The sequence below is a fragment of the Nomascus leucogenys genome, chromosome 22a (genome assembly GCF_006542625.1).
Source record: "Nomascus leucogenys isolate Asia chromosome 22a, Asia_NLE_v1, whole genome shotgun sequence".
Lineage (NCBI taxonomy): Eukaryota > Metazoa > Chordata > Mammalia > Primates > Hylobatidae > Nomascus > Nomascus leucogenys.
The window spans coordinates 125,500,530-125,519,190 of record NC_044402.1 but is presented as its reverse complement, the minus strand read 5'-3'; the positions used below and the strand labels follow the sequence as shown (position 1 = coordinate 125,519,190).

General features: G+C 37.9%; 1 protein-coding gene across 4 annotated transcripts in view; it reads left to right on the top strand.

Annotated features, from left to right (window-relative positions):
- DOCK10 (dedicator of cytokinesis 10) overlaps nt 1-18,661 on the top strand; it is a 279,722-nt gene that overhangs the window by 170,815 nt on the left and 90,246 nt on the right. For all 4 annotated transcript variants that reach the window (XM_030802798.1, XM_030802799.1, XM_030802797.1 and 1 more), the window contains exons 12-16: nt 8,442-8,663; nt 8,856-8,978; nt 10,800-10,882; nt 16,543-16,665; nt 18,500-18,579. In XM_030802798.1, the coding sequence (XP_030658658.1) occupies nt 8,442-8,663; nt 8,856-8,978; nt 10,800-10,882; nt 16,543-16,665; nt 18,500-18,579 (631 nt within the window). The remainder of the gene's footprint in view (nt 1-8,441; nt 8,664-8,855; nt 8,979-10,799; nt 10,883-16,542; nt 16,666-18,499; nt 18,580-18,661) is intronic.

Sequence of the window (18,661 nt, the reverse complement as noted above, 5' to 3'; positions counted from 1 at the left end):
GCAGTCTTGGCTCACTGCAGCCTCAGCTCAGTGCAGCCTCAGCTTCCAGGGCTCAAGCTTTCCTCCCACCTAAGCCTTCCAAGTAATGGACTACAGGCATGCACCACCATGGCCGCCTAGCTAATTTTTTTGTATTTCTTATACAGATGAGGTTTTGCCATGATGGCCAGACTGGTTTAGAACTCCTAGGCTCAAGCTACCTGCCTGCCTCAACCTCTCAAAGTGCTGGGATTACAGGCATGAGCTACAGCGCCTGGCCAGAGATGGCTTTTACATGGACATTTTTATTTTATTCTTTCTATATTTATTTTCATGTCTATTAGAGAAAAATCAAAGCTAACAAACCCTGTGACTTCCCAGCCATTACTGCTGAGGAAAGTTTAAATAGTGTATCAAGTAAAATAATATTAGATGGATGTTAAATAAATACTAGTAGGATGGGACATGTAAATAGCAGAAATGACAAAGGAGCTTCACTGATATTTGTGTGAATTCTCTTGAGAACTTCCCCTTAGTACTTTAGCGGGCAGTGCCACTAGATTGTAAATGTATGTGTGGGAAGGGAACTTTTTATGAGCATAAACGTTATTAAAGGTTGAATTATTTTTTAAAATCACTCATAATTCTATATCAATCTTGATTATATTAATATCCTAATCAATATAAGGCACAGTTAATATTTTGGCATATTTTCTTTCATTCTTTTTTAATACATTCTGTTCAAATTTCTAATCCATCATCCCTCAATTGTCATCTTTCACCTCAAAGAGGAAAACTGATTTCCAGATCCTTGATAGGAGTCACATTGGCTTTCGAAGGCAGAAACCCCATTAAGTTTTCACTGTAAACTGGGTCCACACAGTCTCATGCCTTCATCTATTTATGATCTAGTGAAACTAGCCTTGCTAGTTGTGACAGTGAGTGGATGGCAGAAAGAATTAACTCTTTCGGAAGACTTTACTTGATACCTACTGACCTGTGTCTTTAGCACCTCAATGATTTGCTTTGAGCCTCCTACCCCAGGTGTAGAGCAGGATAAGGTCCATGCTGTGGACCTCTGATTTAATGAGGAGACTCAAATGAGATGTGCCGTTCTGGGATTAGATTGCCTGGCTTTCCAACTCACAAGTTGTGCCACTCTGGGCAACTGGCCTACTGTCAGTCTTCACTCCTTTAAATGGAGATAATAACAATACCTATTTCAAGTGACCATTGTGGTTACACATGGTAGGTACCATATCGAAGGTACTCAGACATTGCTTGGTACAAAGTAAGCGTTCATTAAATACTTAACTGTCATCTAAATATGTGAGAAATTGCATTGAAATTTATCAAAACTGCATGCAAGTTATTGATATTTGTATTGATATATGTGAGATTCTTGTTGACGGGTAAGCTAAAATGGAAATGTGTCACCAATAAGAATCTTGTCGAAAAATGAAGCTTGTTTATATTCTATAACTTTAACTGTGTACTAAGTGTGAGTAGAAATGAAAGTAGTTGAAGTCAGGTTTATTCATTCTCCAAATATACTTATTCCATGTGTCTACTGTGAGCCAAACTTGTCCTAAGAACTGGGAAAACAGGAAGTAACTAGATAAGCAAGGTCCCTAGTGTCTTGAAGATTAGATTCTTTTTGAAAATGGCAGAAAGTAAACAAGAAAACTAACAATTTAAGTGCACATTATGCAAAGTTCTTTAAAAGAAATAAATATGGAGAGATGTGTTCCAGAGGAATTCGGGAAAGGGTTACTTTAGACAGGATGACCATGGAAGGCCCTCTCGGCAGAGGTGATTTTGAACAGAGACCTAAAGGTTGGGAAGGATAAAAAGGCAAGTCAGGGGAGAACATTCTAGGCAGAAGAAAGAGAAGTACAAATGCACCAAGACAGGTAAGCTTTAGCAAGTTCTAAGAACTGAAAAGAGTTAGGGAGGTGAAGGGTATACCAAGATGATGTAGAAGAAACAGAGATAAGATGATATAGGGCCTTAAGCCATGGTAAAGAGTTTGAATTTATCCTAAGTGTGATTGGAAGCTATTCAATGGTTTAAAGCACTTTAAAAACAAGAGGTTGTTTTTTTTAAAAAAAAAAAAAAAAACAAGAGTTGTCCAAGAAGAAGAATTAGGAGGCTACTACCACCGTTTATTGCATGGCTCGAACAAGGGCTGGCAAGGGAAAAGGAGAGAAATGGGTGGATTGGACTGGTGTTTTGTAAATTGGGCTGATAAGCTTTCCTGATGTGTTGGATATACTGGATAATGGAAAAAGAAATCTCAAGGATGAGTACTGGTTTTTGCTTTGGACAGTTTTACATATTGTGATGCCATTTACTAAAATGGTAACACTGGAGGGAGATTGGCACAATACAGGTCAAAAATACCATTATGAACATGTTTCACTTGTTGGGACTATTAGATATCCAAAGAGAGATGTCTTAGGGACAGATTCAAATGCAAGTTTGGTGTCCAGCCATGGTGGCTCACGCCTGTAATCCCAGCACTTTGGGAGGCCAAGGCAGGCAGATCACCTGAGGCCAGGAGTTTGAGACCACCCTAACATGGTGAAACCCTGTCTCTACAAAAAATACAAAAATTAGCTAGACATAGTGGCACACGCCTGTAGTCCCAGTTACTTGGGAGGCTGAGGCAGGAGAATCGCTTGAACCCGGGAGGTAGAGGTTGCAGTAAGCCGAGATCACACCGCTGCACTCCAGCCTGGGTGACACAGTGAGACGCCATCTCAAAAAAAAAAAAAAAAATGGAGTGGCCGTGAATGGAAACACAAATTTGGAAGTCTAGTTCAGACAATGATGTTGGCTGGGGGGAGAGGGGCAGGATCTAAAAATGTCTATGACCATAGAGAAGGGGCCAGGAACCAAATAAAATATCTGAAGGATGAATAAAGAAGTGACCAAGGAAGACTAAGCAGGAATGGCTGTTGGGATAAAGATAAACCAAGGAATACTGTATCATGAAACCAAGAGCAAATGGGTAGCTGTAGAATTGGTGCCAAGAAGCTGAGGAACATGAAGTGAAAGAGGAGTCCATCTGGTAGACATGGCAAAGTGGAGGATGTTGATGACTATGGCAAGAGCAACTCCCATGGAGTGGAAAGTATTAGGAGCAATCTGATCATGCTTTCATGCAGGATTTTAAAATAAAAACAAAACAAAAATCTAGAAACTTAGTCCTTGAAACCATTTGGAAATACTTGTATTAGTCTGTTCTCACGCTGCTAATAAAAACATACCCAAGACTGTAATTTATAAAGGAAGGAGGTTTAATTGACTCACAGTTCAGCATGACTGGTGAGGCCTCAAGAAACTTACAATCATCGCGGAAGGGGAATCAAACGTCCTTCTTCACATGGCGGCAGCAAAGGGAAATGCCAAGCAAAAGGGGGAAAAGCCCCTTATAAAACCATCGGATCTTGTGAGAACTCACTCACTATCATGGAACAGCATGAGGGCAACTGCGCCCATAATTCAATTACCTCCCACTGGGTCCCTCCCACGACATGTGAGGATTATGAGAACTACAATTTAAGATGAGATTTGGGTGGGGACACAGCCAAACCATACCATTATCTCAAATGGTAATGTCACTTATTCACCTTGTTAAATAAAAATAGATGCTTTTTTTTTGACCCAGAACATATTTAAATGTAATTTAAAATGCAATTTAGAAACTGAAAATCAAAGATAGTGGGCTTTTCTTTCTACTGCCAGGGACATATGACTCCTTCCACGTGAATTCGTTTCTTTGTACTAAGACCCATATTCAGAAGCCAAATGTTTGTATTTGGGCCAATCTCCCCAGGCAAGAGAACAGAGCCAAGTACAGAGACCCAAGTTAGTGTGTCCTTTGGTATCTGTCAGGCCAAAGGGTTAAGTTGATTTGGAGTGTTTTGTATGTCAGTGTTGTTTTTCATTTTACAGTTGCTACATATGTTGAAAAACTAGGAAATTACTTTAGAAAAATAATTTCATTGTGCCTATAAGCAATAATACAAAAAATAATGTCAGCCTCACCTTCACAGCAGTTTATTTAATACCATTGTTTTTTAAAAATCATTGTTTATTTATTCATTGACACTCTTTCATTAATGAAACTATTTTTAAATTCATTGTTCTTAATTCAATGAGCATGTTTTAAATTAATTGAAATATTTCTTCAAGTTGCTTAGGAGCCAACTACTGCATTTAATGAATGAGATTCTGAAGACTCCCTGAAATAACATCCTCATGATGAGAAAACAATGTTTGACAGCATGTAATTTTTTAGTCAGTAAATTGAAAACCAAATTCAAGTTGATGGTTTTGTAGTATAAAATATTTCTTTGAAAATAGAAATTGACTCCAAAAATCTGAACTAATAAAGCTACATCACAGTAGAACTATATTTAAAATTTTATCTTTGCGAGTTTTTTTCAGAAGAGTACAGAATTCTAAACACAAGAAACCAATGAATTAATTTGTTAGGCTTTGCAGATGCTTTGTTAAATCCTCACTGAAAAGCCAGTGATTTGACATTTATTTTGAAAAGGTGGATTGGAAGAAAGAAATGAATCACCACATGAGCTTTAATTTTTGATGGGTTATCAAAGTAAGTATTTATTTCCATTCACAAAGTAGAAATGAAAATCAAAATACAACAATTCAGGAAAAAATAAGGGTTTTGCTTTGACCTTCAATGTGTTTTCTGTAATTTTTGCATTTTTCAACTCTTGGCAGACTACTACTACCACAAAACAGGAGTTTTTCTAAATTAATTTAAATTGGTATACTATAAACTTTTACTTTGTAATTGCTTTACATTTTAAAAAATAATTTATTGAATTTATCTTATATGCAAAAACTTTTTTCTAACAGTAAGGGAGCTGGCAAGTATTGCTAATATTAAGAAATTGAACTTGTCCCCCCAGTATAAACTAGTTACATTACTACATTTCAAAAGACAGGAGATACTGTTAAGCATTTAACAAAACCCACAGTATGAGTGAGTCTGTATAATAATAAACTGGATCACAATAGGGTGTTTCACTATAATCTGTTTGTCCATAGAATACTGGTAGAGATTGGCATCAACTCAAACTTAAGTAGCATTTTAAAACAGTAAAAATGCTAGTTTTTATAGGTGTATTCCAACTTTAATCACATAAATGTGTAACTACATATATGTGCATATATGCAATATATGTATATATGTACATATATGTATGTAATTACATATGCATATATTATTTAATTTGGTCTTTGTCTCTGTTGTATGTGACATTTTTCTAGTTGACCATTCTTTCCTTCTTGAATCTTTCTTTGCTTCTGTGATACTCTGGCAACATTTAAAATTTTTTCATTTGTTTTTTAAAATTTTTCGCTATTTCCCAATGTTTTATAAGTCATTTTCCCTACTCCCATCTCCATCCTTTGCATGTTGATACTTTCCAGAATCCTGTTCTGATTTTCTTCTATTTCATGGATTCAACAGGACCCCACACACAAAAAAAACCTCTCAGGTCCAGCTCTTCAGCCCAGTTTCCTTGACTTGGCTCAAAACACACATCCAACTGCCACTGGGCTGTCCTGCAGATGACTTTCTATGTCCCATTTAGAATTCATCTTTGTATCTTTATCCCCTATATCAGCCAATGGTATGACCATCCACTTCATTTCCTTTATCCTCAGACCTAGGAATTTTCTGTATTCATGCCCCTGTGAAACATTTTCTCCAATCAACCTAGACAAACACATGCAAAGAATATGCAAGCTCTTTGGTCATACTTCCTTAATGTTTCTCACATGCCTCTCCCACAAACACTTCCTACCCATTTTTCATTTTGCCTCCACTCTGATCCCACTCTAATGTTCTTTTCCTGTGCTCTTTGATGTCTTATGTCTTCGCACATGTCACACACCCTACCTAGAAATCCCTTCTAACCAACTCTTTACCTAATTCCTACTTCTTTAAAATTTGACCAAGAAATGTCCCCTTCTTCTCATCTTCCATAACTTTCCCATTTTCACATCTTCCACTTCCTAGCCTGGGGGCAAGAGGTTAAGAGGAAAGCCACATAGAGGTGTGGATTTGGGTGAGCACCCAAGAATTGATGGGGAGAGAAAGCCAGGAAGAGGGACAGAAGCAGCTTGTCATGGATGTGTTGTGATACAGGTGCAGGGCAGCCCAGAGGAGGCAACTAGAAAAGATGGCTGATATGGTTGGGAGACTGGTTACTTTGAACCCATAAGTAACTGGTTGAACAAGTAAGTAAACAGATTCATGGTAATGAGGTCCCACGTTCTCACTGTTGGAGGACCTACTTACCAATATTAAAAATGGAAAGGCTAGAATGAACCCTTGAGTGTTTGCATTGGAAGCAGAGGTATAAACATGAGCTAATTGGTTTTTAATAAGTATTCATACACAAATAGAGATAAATAAATTGTGTGTGTGTGTGTGTGTGTGTGTGTGTATTTCTTACCTCCGTATGATGGGAGGGCACAGAAGCAATGATATCCCGGTAACAGTGAGCATAACAAGCACCCAGATCATGGTTTGTAAATGTCACCCTCACTATAAGGAACCAGGGCTCCTTGGAGAAATATCTGGAGCATGAGAAGTATAGGATAAGCCTGGAACATCCTATTTGATAAAGAAGTACTCAAAAAATGATGGAAACTTGCCAAAAAAATACCCAGAAGTTACCTTGAATGAGTGCCTCTAGCCAAATCTGGGACAATTTCAGCATCATACTAACACTAATTGTCGTAAGAGCAAAACCCATTGAGTAAACAGTAATCCATGAGTCTATACTTGTATTAATAAATTAATTAATTAATATCTAAATAAGAGAGAAGGGAAAGCACATCCATATGATGGAATGCTAGCTAATACGTGTAGAAAGAATGATGGAACTGAAAAATCACCATTGGTCGCCATCATGGTGGTAGTTGACTGTGATGGAAGTTATCAATGGAGACGAAAACTAGGGTGGGATGTGTTTCATGAGGAGCAAGACATGGGGGTAATCTCAGAACATATTTCCACAAATACAAATCAATTGCCAAAGGGAAAATGGTGACCTTTATAATGGAGAAAACCAGCAGATAAGGTTAACATCACAGTTGCTGAAGGAGTTGGCACTGTGTGCTCTTGATACAATGAAGTATGAAAATCAAGCATCAGTCTGAGATTTTACTGCCGTAAAAGCATGACCTGAATCCTGTCATGAGGACACATATACAACAGACCCAGGTTGAATTTATGTCAGAATGTATGTCCTGTAGTCTTTAAAAGGCCAAAAACCTGAAAGAGGGAAAAAGACTGAGAAACAGTTTCGACTGAATTAAATTGAAGGGAAATAGCAGAAAAATATAATGAGTAGTCCTAGATGGGATTCTGGACCAGAAAGAAAAACAGAGACATTATTGAGTCAACTGGCAGCATCGAAAGGGGCATGTGAGTTGCACAGTTTAGGCCAATATTACTTTCCTGACTTGGATGGCTGCACGGTGATTACGCAGGTGAGTGTCCTCATTTGGGGGAAACACTCACTGGAGTATTTAGGAGAGGAATAATATTGGAAACTTGCTCTGAAAGCATTCAGACTGGTTATAATAGGTGACTGTGAGAGAGAGAGTGTGTGTTTGTGTGTGTGTGTGTGTGTGTGTGTGTGTGAGAGAGAGAGAGAGAGAAACAGGAGGTTAACAGTTGAATCCGGGCAAGGGGGATAATTAAGGTGGTTTTATGCACCTTATACACAACCTTTCTCTCTATTCAAAATTATTTCAAGATAAGAGAAAAAATAGTTAATATCTGTTTTAAAAATTCAACTAAGATATCAACTCCTCTTAGGAAACTTCCTGCCCTCTCTGCCAACAGACTCCCTCACAACCTGATGCTCATCTACCTACTTGCCACAGTGTTTCGTGTTTTAATATGTATCTGCAACACTAATGTATTATGAGTGCCTTAGAACAGTGACAAACGTGTAATAAATGCTCAATAACTGTTAGCTATTATTATGATTCTATTAAGCTGTGATAAAAAAACAGAGACGTGGTTGGCCTAGTGAAGTCCAACCATAGTGCAGTCTCGAAACTTCTAGGATTTCATTACGGATTTTCAAGGGCCTTGGAGACTGAGGTGGCATGTATTTTCTAAGACTGTAAGGGAAATAACTGGAAGGATCTGTAAGGCCCAACCATGCATGTAAATGCAACATAAAGAAGAGAGTTCTTGGCAGGGAAACTAAAGAACCAGTGAGATACAGTACTGGGATCTAAGGCACTTGCTGGAGGACAGAATTCCGGGTCACTGAGTCAAGGGAAGCTTGCCTGCTGCATGTATTTTATCTACTGCTTTGTTAAATGATGTACTAATGAGGCTGTCTCATGGATAATGATTTTATGTCAAAAACATCTGTTATTTCTTTTTCATGCAGATTGAGCCTTTTTTTGTGAGTGTGGCACTTTATGACCTCAGAGACAGCAGGAAGATTTCTGCTGATTTTCACGTGGATCTAAACCATGCTGCTGTCAGACAGATGCTCTTGGGGGCTTCTGTGGCTTTGGAAAATGGCAACATCGACACCATCACTCCAAGACAATCAGAAGAACCTCACATCAAGGGACTTCCAGAGGAATGGCTAAAATTTCCAAAGCAGGTGGCACTTTGTTTACTTGTGATGAGATGGAAAATGCTTGTACCATTATTCTTACCAATAGTTCACATAAGATGAGCAATTTCCTGAATAAAAATTCCCTTAAAACTGCCCTTTTTTAAAAAAAAATGGAATTTTGTAAATGTCTACAATGTGTTTTTTTCTATGCTTATTAGCTGCTTTCTTTGTACACAGGCTGTATTTTCTGTAAGCAATCCACATTCTGAAATTGTTTTGGTGGCCAAAATCGAAAAAGTCTTGATGGGAAATATTGCAAGTGGTGCTGAACCTTATATTAAGAACCCAGACTCCAACAAGGTAATGTATAATCTTATAAATAACTTCATTTCCTTTTTTTTTTTTTAATGGAGTCTCTCCCTGTCGCCCAGGCTGGAGTGCAGTGGCGCGATCTCAGCTCACTGCAACCTCCGCCTCCTGGGTTCAAGTGATTCTCCTGCCTCAGCCTCCCCAGTAGCTGGGATTACAGGTGCGTGCCACCACGCCCAGCTAATTTTTTTGTATTTTATAGTAGAGATGGGGTTTCACCATGTTGGCCAGGCTGGTCTCGAACTCCCTACTTCAAGTGATCGGCCTGCCTTAGACTCCCAAAGTGCTGGGATTACAGGCATGAGCCACCACGCCCAGCCAACTTCATTTGCTTTTAAGAAAGAAAGCCACACTTTCTTGCTGAATTATCAAATTTGTATGTCTTGAAATACTCACTTATTGGTGAAATGAATATCTACCAGAAATTTTTTTAAGTATATCTTTTTGCTTTACTTTCTTTTGACCCAGTAATTTCTGACCTCTGAGAATCTAATGGTAGAAATAAATTCAAATGTGGATAAAGCTTTCACCCCAAGGATCAGAGTGTTAATAATAATGAAACCTTAGGAATAATCTGAGTAAAAGCAAGTGAATGAGACATCAGCAATGCTGATGATGAACAAAGTGAGATAAATAATTGTATATCAAATTATAATATCACTTAAGTGAACAAAGGAAGAGGAAAGAGAATGCTGTGCTTTGAATGGTGGAACTACAGGTAATATGTTTCTACTTTCTTCTTTTCTATTAGATTATCTTTAATAATCAAATATTACTGTTTAATAGAAAACGAATATTAAGGCTGGGCCCAGTGGCTCACGCCTGTAATCCCAGCACTTTGGGAGGCTGAGGCGGGCAGATCACGAGGTCAGGAGATCGAGACCATCCTGGCTAACACGGTGAAACCCCGTCTCTACTAAAAAAATAAAAATAAAATCAGCCAGGCATGGTGGCGGGCGCCTGTAGTCCCAGCTACTCTGGAGGCTGAGGCAGGAGAATGGCGTGAACCCGGGAGGCAGAGCTTGCAGTGAGCTGAGATCGCGCCACTGCACTCCAGCCTGGGCGGGCGACAGAGCAAGACTCCGTCTAAAAAAAAAAAAACGAAACAAAAGAAAAGAAATATTAAAAGTCTGTATTTTCCATGCCAAAGAAATATACTGAGGAAATAACTTACAAGAATTGAATCTTAGCACGTGTGACAATTTAGGAAGGGGTTTAACATACTTATGAGAGTCCCATAATTCAGTGTTTGGCGAACTATGGTGTGCAGGCCAAATCCAGCCTACCTTCTGTTTTGATAAATAAAGTTTTATTGAAACACAGTCACATTCATTTATGGATTGTCTATGGCCATTTCCCTGCTACAGAAACAGAGTTGAAAACTTGTGACAGAGACTATATGGCCCATGAAACCCAATGTTTATACTATATGACACTTTATAGAACCAGTCTCCTGCCCTCTGCCATAACAAATAAAAGGGGATATAGAATGGTCTGTAAATGTAAATTTGCTAATGATTTCCATTCAAGATTTTAAAATCTTTTAAGTCAAAAAAAGGAAAAAAGTTGATATTCCAAGACATGGATATTTTCTACATTTGAAATTTCCAAACTAAAAAGAAAGAAAAATATTATACAATAGTTTGAACACAGAGGACACCATTTGGCTCTTTATAAGGTAATATGGGCTAGTAAGACATAGTCATGCTGAGTTTCAGTATAAAATAATATGAAAAAGTATTTAGTATTATTTTATATGTACAGTTTGTAAAGTGCTATTCTAAACAATATTTGTATTTATTTTTTCTTTAGTATGCACAAAAGATACTAAAATCCAACAGACAGTTCTGCAGCAAATTGGGAAAATACCGTATGCCTTTTGCATGGGCAGTAAGGTATGTTGACAGTTGTAGCCAACAGACTAGAAATACATGTAATGGTGGCGTTGGAAGCTTCAGTTTTGAACGTTTTTGTGTTGCCTATTATTTTTAATGTGTCTACACCTAGAAAATGCTAATATGGTCATCTTCATAAACATCTTGAGCTTCTCTGAGACATACATTTCACAAGACAGTTTAGCAATATAGTTTATAATAGAGGGCCATGACACATGTACCGTGCGTGCATGACCAGATATGCTATGGGTTCTTGGTAGATATCAAATCAATGTCATAAATTGTTTATTATGTATATTTGACTTAACAAACCTTTGACATTATGTCAGTCCTGAGAGTCTGGTGTGCCTAAAATTCAGATGGCTGCACTATGATTTCTTATGCAGCTGCTTGTTTTCATCTATGCGTAGAGCTCAGGTCTATATATAGATGTCCAAATGAAACCGTCAAACTAATCATTTAAACTCATTTTGATTTTGATACTGTTTAGCCTAGCCGAATTTATCAGTACCAGTCGCCTCTCTCAAAGAAAGTCTGAGTTCTGTAGACATAGATGGACACATCATTCACTTGGACACATAACCTCTTCATGAAGAACCATAATTGCTTTTCAGAACTGTTTAATCATCAATTATTATTGTCCTCATCAATCTCTTTACATCTTTATTAGAATAAGAATTTCTTAAGGGAGGAAGAGCCTGGCATAGACTCATAAGGCTAAAAGGTCATCATTGTACACACTGAATGAACTAAGAAAGGTTAGAGCTACCGGCTGGGCATGGTAGCTCACACATGTAATCCCAGCACTTTGGGAGGCCAAGACAGGCGGATCCTGAGGTCAGGAGTTCGAGACCAGCCTGGCCAACATGGTGAAACCCCATCTTTACTAAAAATACAAAAATTAGCCAGATGTGGTGGCAAATAAGACAGCCCATCAAGTATTCATTTGAACTTCAGTAACATTATCTCAATGTATCCAAATTTAGCATCCAGAAAGAAGAGAGAACCTGTTAATTATGACATTTTTAAGTCTCACAGTTCCCAGTGATGTATATTCAATAATACATCACCAATATTTGTCATAATTTTGAGGTTGTTATTTAAGTTGGAGATGAGTAGGTGTAGGAAGGAGAAATGTGGAAGTTTGGGCAGCAGTAAACCAAGATAGATTCATGCAGTCTCCAGGAATTAGTTTGCCCTAAGGCAGCATCATAGCAAGGGAGGGAGAGTCCAGGCCTGGGAGTCTAATAAACATTGCAGATCAGGCCACTACTTACTGTGACTTGGAGCAATTTTCTTCTCCATGTCTCTGGGTCCCCAGCTATAAATTGAAGCTGATAATACCTGCGTTATGAGCTGTGCAATCTCAAGTGCACAAGCATTTGGCGTAAAATAGATCATGGATAGTACTTTATCCTCCCTTTTCTATCTCTTTCTATAGGAACAACTAATGCCAGGACATTCTGCATGAAAAAGATGGTATTTAGATTTACAGAACCCTTTATAACGAATTTGTTTTTATTTCTCATAAGACAAAGGCTAACTAATTATAATTCACTGATTAAACATTTTTGGTATTGTTAAGCATTCTCAGTTCCCTCCAGAAAACCTACTGGGGCAAGTAGAGGCAAGATGTCTGTTGTGAAATATTCCAGTATTACAAAATTACAATAGTGCACACATTTTTCACTTTAAGGATCCAACATTGCTCTGAGGTTTTAGAAACAGGCATTTTAGAGCCAGACAGAGATGAGCTCAAAATCCTAACTGGCCAGGAACGGTGGGCCATGCCTATAATCCCAACACTTTAGGAGGCCAAGGTCTCCTGGAGGTTTGCTTAAGGCCAGGGGTTCTAGACCAGCCTAGGCAACATAGTGAGACCCAATCTCTAAAAACAACTTTAAAAAAATTAACCAAGGGTGGTCCTAGCTACTCAGGAGGCTGAGATGGGAGTATCAGAATCATCAGAGATGAGCTCAGAAGGTGGAAGTTGCAGTGAACTATGATAGCACCACTGCACTCCAGCCTGGGCAACAGAGTGAGACCCTGTCTCTAAAACAAAAAAAAAAAATGCTCTATCCTTTATTGGCCAAGTAAGCTTGGGCAAGTTACTTATAACCTGACTTTACCTTTTTTTTAATCTACAAAAGAGGAAAATAAGAATATCTAATTTACTGTTATAAGGATTAAGGAGCACAGATATGTACCCAATAAAAGATTGTTATTTTTAGAAATCATTTTTTCTAATATTATTATTACTAAAAGTCACTTACAGAGATCATATCTACCTCACCAAGTCCCCTTTTCTGATAAATTTGGGGCAGTGAAGAACAATATAAAGGAGAGAAGTCAAAGAATTACCCATTATTGAAAGAACCTGAGAAGTTAGGAGAAGTGACAATCCTGCTTTGAAGTTGTCTAGTTAAATATGCTGGAAGAAAGAGAGATGAAGTCTCTAGGAAGGCTGACAGTATTACTGACTATTGAAATCATTCCTTGGATAGGAAAGCCAATGAAACCACAAGCTTAGACCATATTAATGCCCAATTAGTGGTCTGGTTGTAGGTTAGGGAACACCACCAACCTGTGTATATACATATGTGATTTACTTCCACATAAATTTCTCACAACTGAGAAAAATAGGTAGCAGTACAATTCTAAAGATATGTCAGACCACTTGGATTCCCTAACCACAAAAAAGTACAAAAGATCCCGCCAAAGATTTTAATTTCTCTTTCACAATCTGGAAACTGCTTCAAATAAATGTTCACAGCATCGGAGGAAGGCTGGTTGTTGCCCATGTCTTTACCAGCTTCCTGACATACTTCAATACCTAATTGATACTGCTGATTCTGAGGCTACTGCTCCTTCCTGTTACACTTTCTAGACTGTAGTTTGTTTCACAGTGTAGATTTCAGAGTGCCCTAAGACATGTTGGCCCTTAAAATCAACTGTCATTAGAAGGGTAGAACTGACAATTTAGATTATGACCATATTTTTACCCACATCTAATCATCCCACCCACTGCAGTATGCACAGATGCTCATCGCTGTGAACAACGTTTTTTTCTGAAATTAATTTGGTGTTCTTATATTTGGCATCAGCTGCAGTGCCATTTTACAGTGAAAAGGTTATCCTTGAGGGGGGAATAGAGAACACATACACATGACTACACAGGGTATTTTATACTCATTGACTCGGGACAAAATTGACGCTTCCAAATGTGTCAGGTTGTGAATGGATCTCTTTCCATGCATATCAGCCCCAGAATCCTATGTACCAGCATCCTTGCCGGGACCCTTTTGTGATTTCTTTGACTACCTCATTTGATATTCCAAATGGACCAGCACTCAACACTGAATTTTTTTAATTAAGCAAAATTAAAATAAACATTTCATTCTCATATCTCTACAATTATGGAAGGTGCACAGTGCAATTATCATTTAAGATTCCCTTACTGACAATGTCTTCAACAAATGGTCATCCAACTTCTGTTTGACTCTTTCCAGGGACAAAAACCCAAGTACATCCCACAGTGCTTCCTTCTGTCTGTCTCTTTAGAGTTCCAATTATTAAATAATCTATTTTTCAAAATAATCTTCAGCTATCTGAAAACCACTTTTATATGTTTTCTTCCATAGCCACACACACACAAAAAAATGTCTGCTTCATTCCGCACATCATGGTTATTCATGCTGTTTGTGAATGAATCTATCGAGGACACCTACGGTCCTTTTCCTTTGGGCAAGAAAACGAAAACTTACACAAATGATTTTGGAATGGCTGGGCCATATTTCATGATTCCTACAATCATACCCCAAAGATCATGGTGCTGAGACCCTCACAATATACTGATCATTGCTCAACTGTAGCATTTGGAAGTAGGCACAGTGTTCCAGCCATCACAAAACCATCTGCGTAAATGAATCAGTTCTTTTTTGTCCTGCCAGATATATATATACACTTTATTTTTGAGACGGAGTTTTGTTCTGTCGCCAGGCTGAAGTGCAGTGGCACAGTCTTGGCTTACTGCAACCTTCGCCCCCCAGGTTCAAGCAATTCTCCTGCCTCAACCTCCTAACTAGTTAGGATTACAGGTGCACGCCACTATGCCCAGCTATTTTTGTATTTTTAGTAAATACAGGGTTTCACCATGTTAGCCAGGCTGGTCTCAATCTCCTGACCTCGTGATCCCCTCGCCTCGGCCTCCCAAAGTGCTGGGATTACAGGCGTGAACCACCATGCCCGGCCACCAGTTATATATTTATTGAACAACCACAGGTTGTATGGCACTGTGAGCAAAACTTCTCCCAGTACTCTGCTGTACTCTTCTTTATGAAAAGTGTCCAATGTAAGTGAGCAATTTCCATGACAGTTTTGGGTAAGAGCAAATCGAGTTCCACAATTCACATTTATCAATAAATGGAAGTCACTAATTAAAAAGCTATTGTTCAAGCTCAGTTTAACTTCCTCTCATATTGGGAATTGTATCATGTTAGTTTCAGCATGTAATGCACTGAAACAAACGCCCTTTATAATATTTAAATAAAAATAATGTTCATGTTTAATATTTTTATTCTGTCTTCCCAATGTTATTTGCCTTTTTACCTTCCCTCATTCACTACTTAACAGAGAAAAAATGAGGAGGCAAGTTGAAGGAGTCTAAAAATATCATTCTGATAAAATCTTGGCCTATTTTCTTTTAGTGTTCTATTTAACACTAAAGCTATATAATCTGATATCCATTTAAATGGCCATTTCAGCCTGTGCATTGAATTCTTCAGTTAACTTAAAGTGATAAAACATTACGTTAAAAGAAGTAAGAATTCAGTATTTCTCTAACACTGAAGTAAAAATTCAATATTTCTCTAACATTGAAGAAAATACATGGATCTAATTTTTTTTGACCACACATTGTATGATGAGATATGAGGAAGTTCATGTAAAACTGACATCTAAGCATGGTACGTATGTGAAGCAAGTATCGCCTGACATTACTATGTTATTTGGACAAAAGCTATTTATGTGTTTCAACTAAGCCTAACTTTCCTTGGTTCCAGTGAAATAGACCAAGGAAGGAAATAAGTGGCTCAGATTCATAATGTTCTCTTTCTTTAAAACAAAAGTCTGACGCAGGTGCCTTCCGTATTATCTTTGTCTCTGTCCTAAAAGTTAGGACATGGGCACATTTAGCTCCATGAAAATGTGTCAAGAGTATGGCCTTCCACACTCACATATAAAACCTTATCCCGGTTCCACCACTCGTAAATCCCAGTAGTGCCACCCAAATTGCAGTGACTCTGTCCTGCCCAGGTTTAAGGTGTCTTGGAGAAAGAATTTAAAAGAATAATTTGTGTTCCTATTCTTCTCCACTTCCCTAATACTCCAAGGTTTTGATACAGTTATTAAATGTGAGACATCATAAAAAATATAGTTGTAATATGGAATGTTATCACTTTGGATACAGAGTTAAAAATAAGAAATTAAAGATAATAAAAATTAAGTGTATAAATGAAGCATTTGTATAGGAAGTTTTCTGTCTTTTTATAAGTTCTTAGAGTTTCTCTGATTGTAAATGAGAAGTTTAATTAATATACTAACATTAAAAACACTTTATAGACAATATCCAAATACCAACCTGAATAAATATTTTCTTTTAGATCAGTATTTAAGGACAACCAGGGAAATGTGGACAGAGACTCAAGATTTTCACCATTGTTTAGACAAGAAAGTAGCAAGATTTCAACTGAGGACCTAGTTAAACTAGTATCAGATTATAGAAGGTATGTTTTTTAAATCTTGAAATTAACATAAATCAGCCATGTTGATTTGTTATCGCTTCATAAATACCTGAGGATCTGATTCTTGAATGCCCAAACCTCCAGAAAGCAGATATTTTTCAGGTGACTTCACATATGCCCAAATAGCACCGCAAAAGTAAAAATTGCTAGAATTATATGGAAGGACTGTGAAATGTTAAACTATGTCAGTCATTTATTGCTGTGTAACAAACCACCTCAAAACTTAATGGTTTAAAATAACAACGCTGTTATAGTAATTGTACTCCTGAGTCCACAATTTGAGCACATCTGAGTGAGAAGAGCTTATCTCTTCCACACATGGCATGGGCTGAGAGAGATCAGCTGGGGTCAGAGGATCCACTTCAGAGACTCCCCTTTAAAGTAATCAAACATCCTGGCCAAAACCCATACTATAGGCTTCCTAAGGCCCAGCCTTTCCTCTTAAACTTTTTGCCAGTATACTGAAGCATGAAAGCCTGTAATGCTGAGCAGAAAAGAATAGGCAGAAGGTTCTGGGGCGATCTGTTATAAACATAAAAAAAAAACTCTTAGAAAACCCATGTTATCAGTGAATAGCAAGGAAAATTATTGCTGTGTAATTTAAGGGAGCACCCTAGAATACACAATGCAATGCTGACATTAAATTATTCATGTCAGCCTCACACTTTATGGCCTTTATTCTCAGTTGTGTGCTGACAAATGTTTCACAAGCAGCTCTTTAAGGAAACAACGGACTTGTGCTGATGGCCGGTGTCTATGGTGTAAACTCTCCTACCATTGCTGATTCCAACCTATCAATGGGGCTTCGCTGAACATAGGGTTAGGAAGAGATGTGCACCCTAATACAGCGTTTCCACCATAAACTTAGAGATGTATAGATAATCTTACCATGTAGTAAAATAATCAGAAAGTGGTGAATTTTGAATACTTACTACCTTTGTGTTTAATATAATTTCTTTAATGATAAGTTTATATAACTTAATTTCTATTAACGGCTGTGTTTAGCTGTCAAGCAAAATTCCTAAAAATTGAACATTCAGCTCTCACAAGCTGAGAAGAGCTGACTCTGACCCATCACTGTAATTATTCCACCTTTCAAAGTAGATTTCCTAAGAAGGATAACACTTGCAACTGTTACCAGCAGCTTCCACTTTACTCTAAAGGAAGATTGGCGAGAGGTTTTAATAGAGGGAAATAGAGAGAGAGTGGGAGGGAAATGCAAGGACCTGAGCCAGGGAGTGCCTGTGAGTGGGAGACAGGTGGGGAAGGGGTGTCCGCATACACTGTAGGAGTGGGAGAGAGCAGAAGAAACAGGACTCAGGGAAGGATCCCTGTCCTCCTTGTTTGTTGGTGAAGAGGAAGAATATGGACCGTCCACTTAGGGATTGTAGCAAAGACCAGGCTTGCTCTCAAAACTTTCTAAAATTCATTAGGAGAATGTGTTACTTAAGCCAGTTTAAATACTATTAGCTTTTGTTAATAAAAACTCTGTAATTTACTCTTGTACTTTTTTGATCATTTTTGTGTTATCTGAAGTAGAAGGAAATAAATTTAAAATCTTTTTCAGAAAATCTGTCCCTTGACCCTTCCCTGATTTGTATTTTTATTTGCAATATCACATGTATTTTAGTTTGCAAAATTAAACTAGCTAAATAAAATCATTCACAAGATTATTTGGGAGTCTGCTGTTTACCCTTAACAAAGCTCAGAATTATAGATGACTGCTTTTTCCTTGAAAATTGGAATAATACTGTGTGTGTGTGTGTGTGTGTGTGTGTGTGTGTGTGTGTGTGTGCTTGCTCATGCACTCTTACAGGGCCGACAGAATAAGCAAAATGCAGACCATTCCTGGAAGCCTGGATATTGCTGTTGACAACGTTCCCTTGGAGCATCCAAGTATGATGATGATGTCATGGTTTGGTTGCAGAGTTTTGAATATTGAATATTTAGTGGGTTTTTTTGGTTGGCTGGTTGGTTG